The sequence below is a fragment of the Dipodomys merriami genome, unplaced genomic scaffold, assembly GCF_024711535.1.
Source record: "Dipodomys merriami isolate MVZ:Mamm:240054 unplaced genomic scaffold, mDipMer1.0.p SCAF_271, whole genome shotgun sequence".
Lineage (NCBI taxonomy): Eukaryota > Metazoa > Chordata > Mammalia > Rodentia > Heteromyidae > Dipodomys > Dipodomys merriami.
The window spans coordinates 1,036,856-1,048,205 of record NW_027204171.1 but is presented as its reverse complement, the minus strand read 5'-3'; the positions used below and the strand labels follow the sequence as shown (position 1 = coordinate 1,048,205).

Sequence of the window (11,350 nt, the reverse complement as noted above, 5' to 3'; positions counted from 1 at the left end):
CCCTGGCCTCAGTACCCATCTTCCATCTGTGCCTACGGCTGCCCGTCAGCACCTCTGCGCCCCTCCCCGGGGGCACAGGTAAGGGCAGTGGCTGGTGGGGTGGTCTCCTGGCCAGAAGATGAGGTAGGAGTTCTTAGGGCCCAGGTCAGTGTAGGGGTGATTCTGATCCCCAGAGCTGGGTGTGGATGTGGCCGTTCGGGCTAGCTAGGGTGCTGGGCTGTCTTTAGGGCCCCTGGTCCCTCCCCGCCCTCTTGGGGAATTGGCCCCCCTCCCACCCCGCTGTGGGTGTTCCGTGGACCCCCCACTTCCAGGAGGACCCAGGGGGGGTGAGGATGAGCTACCAATGCTTGAGGAGGAACAAGACTGGTTCTGAGACACCCCATTTCCTCCACCCCCACCCCGACTGCTGGATGAAGGGACAGAACTCAAAGTAGATGGACTGACCCCCCCTCCCCAAGAGGGAGGGACTTATTTTTGGGGTGGCCACCAGAATCCTCATAAACATGGAGATCCTCTCGATGAAAACAAACCCCTACCCCACCGTCACCCTCTTTCTCAGCGGGGGGGGAGGGGGGAAACTGAGGCACAGACAGGAGGAGGAGCTAGAATCCAGATTTGGGATCACTTGGACTCAGGTCGCTGTGAGGCTGGCAGGGAGCTTGGTGTTTAGGGGTGGGGTGTGTGTGTGGGGGTTCTCTATTCTCACATCAAAGTATCGGGGTATGGGGATGAGGCCTGGACCCCACACTCGTTGGGAACCTTCAGGATGAGGGGCTGCGGTGGGTCCTGGATTAAGCATCACCACGTGACGTCATTTCTTACCTGGGGAGCAGGTGGGAGGAAAGCCAGAGAAAACAGGAAGTGAACGTCGGGGCCGGAACAGGCTCTGGCTGAGCCGAGAAGACCTGGCAGCCGTGGCTGTGGGTGGGGGACCCCACAACACGGTGGCCTGAGCCTTGAATGAGGAGGTACTCCCCCCCAAAGGCTCTGGGGGGGACTTCCAGCTTTTTCTGCTTATGTGGTGCTGAGGAATCGAACCCAGGGCTTCATGCATGCAAGGCAAGCAGTTTACCACTGAGCCACCTTCCCAGCCCTCTTTCAAACAGTGTAAAAAGCTATTTTAGGTTATTTTCTTTTAAAAAATTAGACCAGCCGGGCGCCGGTGGCTCACGCCTGTCATTGTAGCTACTCAGGAGTCTGAGATCTGAGGATCACAGTTCAAAGCCAGCCTGGGCAGGAGAGTCCATGAGACTCTCATCTCCAATAAACCACTCAGAAAACTGGAAGTGGTGCTGTGGCTCAAGTGGTAGAGTGCCATCCTTAAGCTGAAGAGCTGAGGGACAGCGCCCAGGCCCTGAGTTCAAGCCCCATGACCAACAAAAGAAAAAGAAGTCTCAGACTGGCCAGTGTCCCAGTGACCCTTCCAGACTCAGGATCAGATTCCCCGATTTAGATATCTCCAAAATGGGAAATGACCAGCCAGGGGGGCGTAGGAACTTTCATGGTGCCAGGTCTAGACAGAATGGAGAGCCAGAGGGCTTGTAGAGTAGCCTGGGAAGGCTTCCTGCTGGCATCTTGTTGGGGATCATGGGAGGGTCCCAGGCTCTGAGGTCACATCCACGCCACCGACCCCCACTCCCCACCCCCGCCACGGAAGACTTCTCCCATTTACTATTGATGCGTACACATCCCCCCTACCATCCCTTCTTTCTATGGGTGGCCCTTACACTCAGGAGGTTGAGATGTGAGGATCGTAGTTCGAAGCCAGCCCAGGCAGGAAAGTCTGTGAGGCTCATCAGCAAGTAATCACCGAAAAAGCCCGAAGTGGTGCTGTGGCTCAAGTGGTAGAGTGCTAGGCTTGAGCAAAAGAAGCTCAGGGACAGCGTCCAGACCCAGAGTTCAAGCTCCAGGACCAGGAACAACTACAAGAACAAAAAGAGTCTCGTGAACTTTCCTATCCGGGCCGGCCTCCATTTGTGATCCTTAGATCTCTCAGCCTCTTGAGTAGTTAGAATAACAGGCCTGAGCCACTGGTGGCCAGCTTGAGAAGAACTGATTAAGTGCTGGTGGTGTGCAAGGAGAGGCTGTTGGTAAATAGAGGCTCCATCTGCCTCACCTGTCTGTGAATCCCGGAGGAAAAGCTGGCAGCTCAGGAACACAAACGAACCCACAGTCTGGAAGAGAGAAAAAGCAGCCGGGTGCCAGTGGCTCACACCTGTCATCCTAGCCACTCAGGAGGCTGAGATCTGAGGATCATGGGCAGGAAAGTCCATGAGACTCTTATCTCCAATGAGCCACCAGAAAAACCATAAATGGTGCTGTGGTTCAAGTGGTAGAGCGCTCGCCTTGAGCTGAAGAGCTGAGGGACAGCGCCCAGGCCCAGAGTTCAAGCCTCACAACCAACACAAAGAGAGAAAGAGAGAGAGACAGAGACAGAGACAGAGAGACAGAGAGAGAAAGAGAGAGAGAGACAAAGCATAGATTTATTTTCAGCGCTGGGGATTGAACCCAGAGCCTTATACATGCTAGGAAAGCACTCTACCTCTGAGATTTTGCTATCTATCTATCTATCTACCTATCTATCTATCTATCTATCTACCTATCTATCTATCTATCTATCTATCTATCTATCTATCTATCTATCTATCTATCTATCTATCTATCTATCTATCTGTCTATCTATCTATCTATCTGTCTATCCATCCATCGATCTATCCATCTATCTTTTGTCAGTTGTGGGTCTTGAACTCTGGGCCTGGGCGCTGTCCCTCAGCTCTTCAGCTCAAGGCGAGTGCTCTACCACTTGAGCCACAGTGCCACTTCTGGTTTGCTGGTGGTTCATTAGAGAGATAAGAGTCTCACGGACTTTCCTGTCGGGCTTTGAACTGTGATCCTCAGATCTCAGCCTCCTGAGTAGTTAGGATGACAGGCGTGAGCACCAGCTCCCAGCGTATCTTTATAATTTGAGACTGATTCTCTTGAATTGAGCTCCTACTGTCTCAGCCTCCCAAGTAGCAGCGATTAGAGGTGGGAGCCCCCAAGCCTAGTTTGAGAGTAAACAGATGATCTAGTTTGGGATTGTAAACCTGTCACTCACTGCCCGGGCCTTGTCCCTTCCCCTCTGGGGTGGGACCAGTTCATAGGTACAAAGTGCCAGAAATTTCCCATCAAGACCTACGGACTTTGTTATGATGATTAATGCACCTCTTATTCAAGCCATCTAAGGATTAGTTATCCTCTGGCTAATGACCCTCTTAGGACAGATCAAAAGAGAAGGAAGAGGAAGAGCTGGGCAGAGCTGGCTTAGGCATATAGTAAAGTTCTGGGTTCAAACTTCAGTACCACAATCAACCTATTTTTATTTATTCTGTGCCAATTACCAGGGCTTGAACTCAGGGTCTGGGTGCTGTCCTTTAGCTTTTCCACTCAAGGCTGGTGGTCTACCACTGAAGCCACAGCTCCACTTCCATCTTTTTGGAGAGAAGAGTCTCATGGATTTTCCTGCCCCTGGCTGGCTTTGAACCACAGGGCAGCGTAGGGCTTGACCACATTTACACAGATGGCAAAGGACCCGAGTTCAAGTTTGCATCATCATTGGCTCAGACGAGCCTAGATCTCTGTGTCCTGACTTGGAACCCCCCCTCCTCCCTGGCCCGCCCAATCATGGAGCAGCCAGGAGAGGGCGGGTTTGGGTGTGAGCCAAGCAGACGGAGCTGTGTAAAAGGAAGGCTGGCCCCTTTGTCTGACATTTGTTCTCCTAGGTCCAGCCCAATGGCTCAGTTGTGGCTGTTCTGCTTCCTGCTTCCTGCCCTCATGGTGTCTGGTAGGTGCCCCCCCTTTTCCCTTCCCCCCTCCCCGCCCTGCAAGAACAGAACTGAAGCCCAGTGCAGTAGCTCACGCCTGTAAGCCTATTACTCGGGAGGCTGAGATGGGAGGATCATGGTTCAAAGCCAGACTGGGCAGAAAAGTCTGTGAAGCTCTAAACTATAATGAAGCACCACCCCGATCCACCTCCCCCCTCCAAAAAAAAGCCAGAAAGTAGAGCTGTGGCTCAAGTGGTAGAGTGCTAGCCTTGAGCAAAAAGAAGCTCAGGGACAGCGCCCAGGCCCTGGGTTCAAGCCCTAGGACTGCCACTTGCCCTACAGAACAGAACTGGGGAGTTCTCAGTAGGATCATGTAGAGGGGCTGGGGTAGCCCCCATCAACATGGGAGGCCTGGGGAATACTCCTGGGGGTGTCTGGTTCTAGACTGGTGAGCTGGGCCGAAGGTGTGGGGTCTCAGGAGTGCATCTGGATTGGGGGGGGGCGTTCAAGTTTTGCACGGTGTCCAGAGGTTCCCCTTGCTCTGTGTCCCTGCAGTGACAGCCAATAAGCCCCCCAAATTCACGAGTAACATAACAAACCCCGTTGTCCTACCTGAGGATCTACCAGTGGGTAAGTAATGACTCCCGCGCTGGACCAGAACCAAGCCCCTGTCCCGGAAGAGCCCCCAATTCCCGTGACATCATGCCTTACCACTGGGCAGAGGTGGCCTGAAGGGGGTTGGAGTTCCAGAAGTACGTGTGTGTGTGTGTGTGTGTGTGTGTGTGTGGAGAATCTCTTACATTTACCTTCCTGGCTTGGCTTCAAGCTGTGGCCCTGAGATCTCAGCCTCCTAAATAGCTAGGATTATAGGCATGTGCTACTGGCATCTGGCAAAATTCTGTGACTATTTTCCACGTTAAGGTATATTTATCTAATCTACATGTGGGTTTTTTTTTTGTCTTTTTTTTTTGTGCTGATACTGAGGCTTAAATTCAGGACCCAGAGTTCTCCCTTGGCTTCTTTGCTCAAGGTTGAAGGTCTACCATTTGAGCCACACTTCCCAAAGTTATTCGTTTTTTTTTTTTTTTTTTTTTTTGGTCTGTCATGGGGCTTGAACTCTGGGCCTGGGTGCTGTCCCTCAGCTCTTCCGTTCAAGGCTAGTGCTCTACCACTTGAGCCACAGCACCACTTCTCATTTTCTGGTGGCTCATTGGAGATAAGAGTCTCGTGGACTTTCCTGCCCGGGCTGGCTTTGAACTGCGATGCTCAGATCTCAGCCTCCTGAGTTGCTAGGATGACAGGCGTGAGCCAACAGCACCTGGCAACCCAAAGTTATTTTTCCTGACCAATTTTACCCTGTTCCTTTCCTCTTCTCCACCCAACTATATATTGGGGCTGTATGTACATGGAGACCAATATCATTCAAACTAGATCCAAAATGTGGGATTGTCAAAAGACACTGAGCGCTGGTGGCTCACGCCTGTCATCCTAGCTACTCAGGAGGCTGTGGCTCAAGTGGTAGAGTGCTCGCCTTGAGCTGAAGAGCTGAGGGACAGCGCCCGGGCCCAGGGTTCAAGCCGCACAACCGACTAAAACAAAACAACAACAACCAAAACTCCAGGCAGGTCCCTGGGCCTGGACAGTGACCTATGCACTCAGGAGGCTGCTGTCCCCTTCACAGCCACACCCGACATCTCTTACCACGGGGATCCAGCCCCAGGAGGCTGAGGGGTCTCAGAGGATCTCAGATGTTCAGGTGTTGGGAGACCCTGAGGTCCTGGCTGGGCCTCCCAGATAGCCATGGACCCCGGGCAGGCTGGCTTTTCTCCAGGTGCGGAGGCCTTCTGGTTGTATGCCGAAGATGAAGATCACGATGTACTGACCTATGCAATTAGTGGCAAGGACTCCACTTTCTTCTCTGTCAACCCAAGCACTGGGGAAGTGACGGTGGCCAGTTCTCTAGATTACGAGGTAAAGGCAGCAATGTGGGAAGGGATGAGGGGGGAGAGGGGGAGGGGGGGTGGAGTAAGTAAGGAGCCAGGTTTTCAGATCCAGAGTCCTGATGGGGGGTACTCAGCCCCTGCACCCCCATACTGAACAGAGGCCTAACTCCCTGCCCCTTCTTTTCCCTGCCCATTACAGACAAACTACTTCCTCTCCTTTGAGGTCTCTGTGAGAGACCCATACAACGCACCGGTGAGTTGTAAAGTGGAGGGGAAGGGGGGGGGAGAGCAGGGTTCCAGGCATCCATCCCTATTGTTTTCCATTGGAAATGGCCTGCCTGCCTTCTTCCCTTCCTTCCTTCCTTCCTTCCTCCCTCCCTCCCTCCCTCCTTTCCTTCCTTTCCTCCCTCCCTCCTTTCCTTCCTTCCTCCCTTCCTCCCTCCCTCCTTTCCTTCCTTCCTCCCTTTCTTCCTTCCTTCCTTCCCTCCTTCCTCCCTCCCTCCCTTCATTTCTTTCCTCCTTCCCTCCCTCCCTTCCTCTCTTTCCTTCCCTCCCTCCCTCCCTCTCTCCCTCCCTCATTTCGTTCCTCCCTCCCTCCTTTTTGGTCTTTCTCCTCCTTCCTTCGCTTCCCTTCTTTCCTCCCTCCCTCTCTTCCCTCCCTTCTTTTCTCCCTCCCTCTCTTCCCTCCCTTCTTTCCTCTCTCCCTCCCTTCCTTTCTTTCCTCCCTCCCTCTCTTCTTTCCTTCCTTCCCTCCTTCTTTCCTCCCTCCCTCTTCTTCCTCCCTCCCCTCTTCCTTCCCTCTCTCCCTTTCTTCCTTCCTTCCTTCTTTCCTTCCTTCCTTTCCTCCCTCCCTCCCTCCTTTCCTTCTTTCCTTCCTTCCTTTCTTTCTTCCTTCCTTCCTTGCTCCCTCCCTCCCTCCCTTCCTTCCCTCCTTCCCTCCTTCCCTCCCTCCCTTCCTTTCCTTCCCTCCCTTCCTCACTCTCTCCCTCCCTCCTTTCCTTCCTCCCTCCCTCCCTCCTTTTTGGCCTTTCTCCTCCTTCCTTCGCTTCCTTTCTTTCCTCCCTCCCTCCCTTCCCTCCCTTATTTCCTCTCTTCCTCCCTTCCTTTCTTTCCTCCCTCCCTCTCTTCCTTCCTTCCTTCCCTCCTTCTTTCCTCACTCCCTCCTTTTCTTCCTCCCTCCCCTCTTCCCTCCCTTCTTCCCTCCTTCCCCTCCTCCCTTCCTTCCTTCCTTCCTTCCCTCCTTCTTTCCTCACTCCCTCCTTTTCTTCCTCCCTCCCCTCTTCCCTCCCTCCCTCCCTCCCTCCCTCCCTTCCTTCCTCACTCCCTCCTTTTCTTCACCTCTCCCCTCTTCGCTCCCTCCCTCCCTCTCTCCCTCCCTTTCTTCCTTCCTTCCTTTCTTCCTCCTTCCTTCCTTCCTTCCTTCCTTTTTTCCCTCCCTCCCTCTTTTCTCCCTCCCCTTCTCCTTCGCCCCCACATCATTTTTGGTGGGCTTCCCATTGGCTGGGCAGGTGCTCTACCCTCTGCTACTGAAGACACCTCAGGAGCATTTTTTGTCGTTGTTTTTGCATCCGTTACTTTTCAGACCAGCTCTCTTACTTGCTGCCTGTCTAGGATCTTAGCCTTGGACAAAGTCCTCTCCATCTCTGCCTCCTCCATAGTACAGGCGTGTGCTCTGTTTTCTGAGATTACAGGCGAGAGGCCCCACACCCGAGAGCTGTTCTGTGGTTTGAAGTGTCCCTTCAGTCACATTGTGTGGACTCCCCTGGCTTCTCGCCCCTGCAGGTGGTGGCCACAATGAGGATACTCCTGGAAGACAGAAATGACAACATACCTGTCTTCCAGGACACCAGCTTGTCCACCAGCATCAATGAGGTGAGCTCTGACCTGACGGGGAGCCTTCCCCCCCGCCAGCATCTTAGAGTGGAAGGAAGGACAGTCAACTGGAGAGGGTGGTGGCATAAGTACAAGAGCCAAATTCATTTGAAAGACACCCCAGCCTCCATGAACCACAGTTACAGCAGCTGGATTTGTGTGTGTGTGTGCACGTGCATGCGCGTGTGCACGCCAGACTGCGGCTTGAGACCAGGGCCTGAGCCTTACCCCTTACTTTTTCATTCAAGGCTGGTACTCTACCATTTGAGCCATACCTCCATTTCTGGCTTTTGGCTACTTAATTGGAAATAAAAGTCTTGTGGAGGGCTGGGAAGGTGGCTCAGTGGTAGAGCGCTTGCCTTGCATGCATGAGGCCCTGGGTTTGATTCCTCAGCACCACATAAGCAAAAAGAAAAAAGCTGGAAGTGGCGCTGTGGCTCAAGTGGTAGAGCGCTCGCCTTGAGCTGAAGAGCTGAGGGACAGCGCCCAGGCCCAGAGTTCAAGCCCCACAACCAACACAAAAAGTCAGGCCTGACACAAAAAAATACCCCCCCCCAGATCCTCAGGTCTAGCCAAGCACCAATAGCTCAGGCCTATAATCCTATCTACTTAAGAGGCTGAGATCTGAGGATCATGGTTCAAAGCCAGCCCAGGCAGAAAAGTCCACAGAAAACTCTTATTACCAATTAACCACTTGAAAAGTAGAAGTGGCTCAAATGGTAGAGTGCTAGCCTTGAGCAAAAGAAGCTTAGAGATAGCGCCCAGGCTCTGAGTTCAAGTCCTACAATGTACCAACAACAACAACAAAATCTTCAAGTCTCAGCCTCGTAAGTAGCTGGCATTACAGGCTTTCAGCTTGATTCACAATTTTTTCCCCTAGTCCTGGGGCTTGAACTCAGGGCCTGGGCACCGTCCCTGTCCCTTTTGCTCAATGCTAGCACTACTACCACTTGAGCCACAGCGCCACTTCTGCCTTTTTCTGTGTCTGTGGTACTGAGGAATCGAACCCAGGGCTTCATGCATGCTAGGCGAGCACTCTACCACTGAGCCACTTTCCCAGCTCTTGAGTCACAATTTTAAGAGATCTCTGTCCACCCCGTGGAAGTTGTGCAAATGTCTTACCAGCAGGGAACTTCTGGAGGGTATGTGCTATTCTAGAATGTTCCCTCCCCTCCCCCCCCAGATCCAGACAGGCTCCATCAATCAGAAGCTGGCTCAGATGGCCAGAAGGCTGATTAGGCACACCAGGAAAGTAGGGTTCTGTGTTGCTGACCCCCCTACAGGGGCAAAGCACGGGGCAGGGGGAGAAGGGGGGGAGTGGAGGAGGGAAGAGAGAGATCCAAAGTCAGGAGTGGAGCTTGGGTCTCTCCTTACAGACCCTGCCGGTTGGCTCGGTGGTGTTCTCGGTGCTGGCGGAGGACAAGGACTCTGGGACAGGGGGCACAGTGGAGTATTTCATAGAAAAGGTGAGTGTGGGAGGGGTGTGTGGGGGGGGTGTTATACACAATCTGGCCACCAGGTGGCAGCATCACCACAGACAACCACCCCGGCCCTTGGCTGTCCAGGCTCTCTTTGCCTGGGCGCTCTGGTCTCCCAAGCTTTGTTCTGATTTCCATGCTGCATCCTCTCTTGAGGGGAATCTGCATTTCCCACACAGCTGCTTCCCAAAGAAGACTGGGAGTGTCAGACTTGGTCTTGAGTCTTGTCCAAAGTTTGCACAAACAAGAAGGGGTACGTGAGCCTGATTCTTTTGTGTGTGTGCTGGACTTTTCCACACCAGGCTTGAGCCACACCTCCACTTCCAGCTTTGTTGTTGTTGTTGTTGGTTGTGGGGCTCGAACTCTGGGCCTGGGCACTGTCCCTCAGCTCTTCAGCTCAAGGCGAGCGCTCTACCACTTGAGCCACAGCGCCACTTCTGGCTTTTTCTGCTTATGTGGTGCTAAGGAATCGAACCCAGCGCCTCATGCATACATACAAGGCAAGCGCTCTACCACTGAGCCACCTTCCCAGCCCTCCTCCCCCACCTGGTTCCAGCTTTTTGATTGGAGGTAAAAATATTATGAACTTTCCTGCCTGGGCTGGCTTTTAATTGTAATCCTCAGATCTCAGCCTCCTGAGCAGCTGGGATTATAGGCGTGAGCCACCTGACACCCAGCAGGAGCCCCATTTTCTTTTCTTTACAAAAAAAATTTGCCCCAGCATCACTTCGGGTTTTCTGGAGGTTTATTGGAGAAGAGTCTCACAGCCAGGCGCTGGTGACTTACACCTGTTATCCTTGCTACTCAGGAGGCTGAAATCTGAGGATCACAGTTCAAAGCCAGCCCGGGCAGAGCGCTCACCTTGAACTGAAGAGCTCAGGGACAGCACCCAGGCCCAGAGTTCAAGCCCTATGACAGAGAGAGAGAGAGAGAGAGAGAGAGAGAGAGAGAGAGAGAGAGAGAGAGAGAGAGAGAGAGAGAGAGAGAGAGAGAGAGAGAGAGAGAATGAATCAGTCTTGCAGACTTTTCTGTCCAGGCTGGCTTCGAACTGGGATCCTCAGATCTCAGCCTCCTGAGTAGCTAGGATGACAAAGCATGAGCCATTAGAGCCCAGCTTGCAACTGGGAACTGCGAACGTCCTTGGAGAGCCACTGGGCCACTGGCTACAATATAGATGGCCCCGTCCTGTGGGAGTCCCGGCTGCCTGTTCCCCACCCAGGTCACCCCTAACTCGGTGGAGAACCAGCATCTCTTCCGGATCCTGGACAACGGTTCCATCATCCTCAACGGCAGCCTCAGCTACAATAACAAGAGTTCCTTCTACCAGCTGGAGCTGAAGGCCTGTGTGAGTAGGGGAGGTGTGTGTGTGTATGTGTGTGCACCTGCGTGTGTGTGCATGTGTGTATGCGTGTGCATATGTGTGCATGTGTATACATGCATACACATGTGCGTGTGTGCATGCATGTACGTGCATGTGTGCATGCATGCATGTGCATGTATATGTGTGCATGTGTATGTGTGCATGCACGTGGGTATGCATGCATGTGTGTGTGCACGTCAATGTGTATGTGCGTGCATGCATGTGGGTATGTGTGTGCGTGCATGTGTGCATGCACATACATGTGCATACATGTGCATGTATATACATGCATACATGCCTGTGCATGTATATATGTGTGTACGTGCATGCATGTGCGTGCATGTGTGCATGTGTGTGTGCATGCATGCGTGTGTGTATGTGTGTGTTGCATGCACGTGGGTATGCGTGCATGTGTGTATGTGTGTGCATGTGAATGTGTATGTGTATGCGTGCACATGGGTATACGTGTGCGGGCATGTGCGTATGCACGTGCATGTGCATGCGTGTGCATGCGTGCAGGGGACCGCCGGGACCCTCAGCCCCGGTTCACGGAAGGCCTCTTCCTCCCTGCAGGATTTAGGAGGCCTACTGAATGGCAAGAACATCACCCAGTGCTCCCAGCCCGTCTACCTGTCCATCTCCGTGGTGGACCAGGCGGATCTGGACCCCCAGTTTGTGCGGGATTTCTACTCGGCCTCCGTGTCTGAGGATGCAGCTCTGGTGGGTGTGGGGCTGGGGGGCGCAGGGGGGCTGCCCTGTGGGAGGGGAGGGCAGGGCTCTGAGCTGGCTGGTCTCCTTCCAGGGAACCTCTGTGTTGGCGGTGGAGGCTGTGGACGGCGACAGAGGCGTCAAGGACCCTGTGATCTACAGCATCTCTAGTGAGAACTGGGGGTG

General features: G+C 53.4%; 1 protein-coding gene across 1 annotated transcript in view; it reads left to right on the top strand.

The window, feature by feature from the left end:
• Nucleotides 1–11,350, top strand: part of Cdhr2 (cadherin related family member 2) — a 28,474-nt gene continuing 17,124 nt past the window's right edge. Inside the window, exons 1-10 of the mRNA XM_070036511.1 lie at nucleotides 1–78; nucleotides 3,762–3,823; nucleotides 4,359–4,433; nucleotides 5,635–5,774; nucleotides 5,946–5,999; nucleotides 7,529–7,618; nucleotides 8,995–9,084; nucleotides 10,316–10,441; nucleotides 11,030–11,176; nucleotides 11,259–11,334. Coding sequence (XP_069892612.1) covers nucleotides 3,772–3,823; nucleotides 4,359–4,433; nucleotides 5,635–5,774; nucleotides 5,946–5,999; nucleotides 7,529–7,618; nucleotides 8,995–9,084; nucleotides 10,316–10,441; nucleotides 11,030–11,176; nucleotides 11,259–11,334 — 850 coding nt within the window. The 5' untranslated portion in view covers nucleotides 1–78; nucleotides 3,762–3,771. The remainder of the gene's footprint in view (nucleotides 79–3,761; nucleotides 3,824–4,358; nucleotides 4,434–5,634; nucleotides 5,775–5,945; nucleotides 6,000–7,528; nucleotides 7,619–8,994; nucleotides 9,085–10,315; nucleotides 10,442–11,029; nucleotides 11,177–11,258; nucleotides 11,335–11,350) is intronic.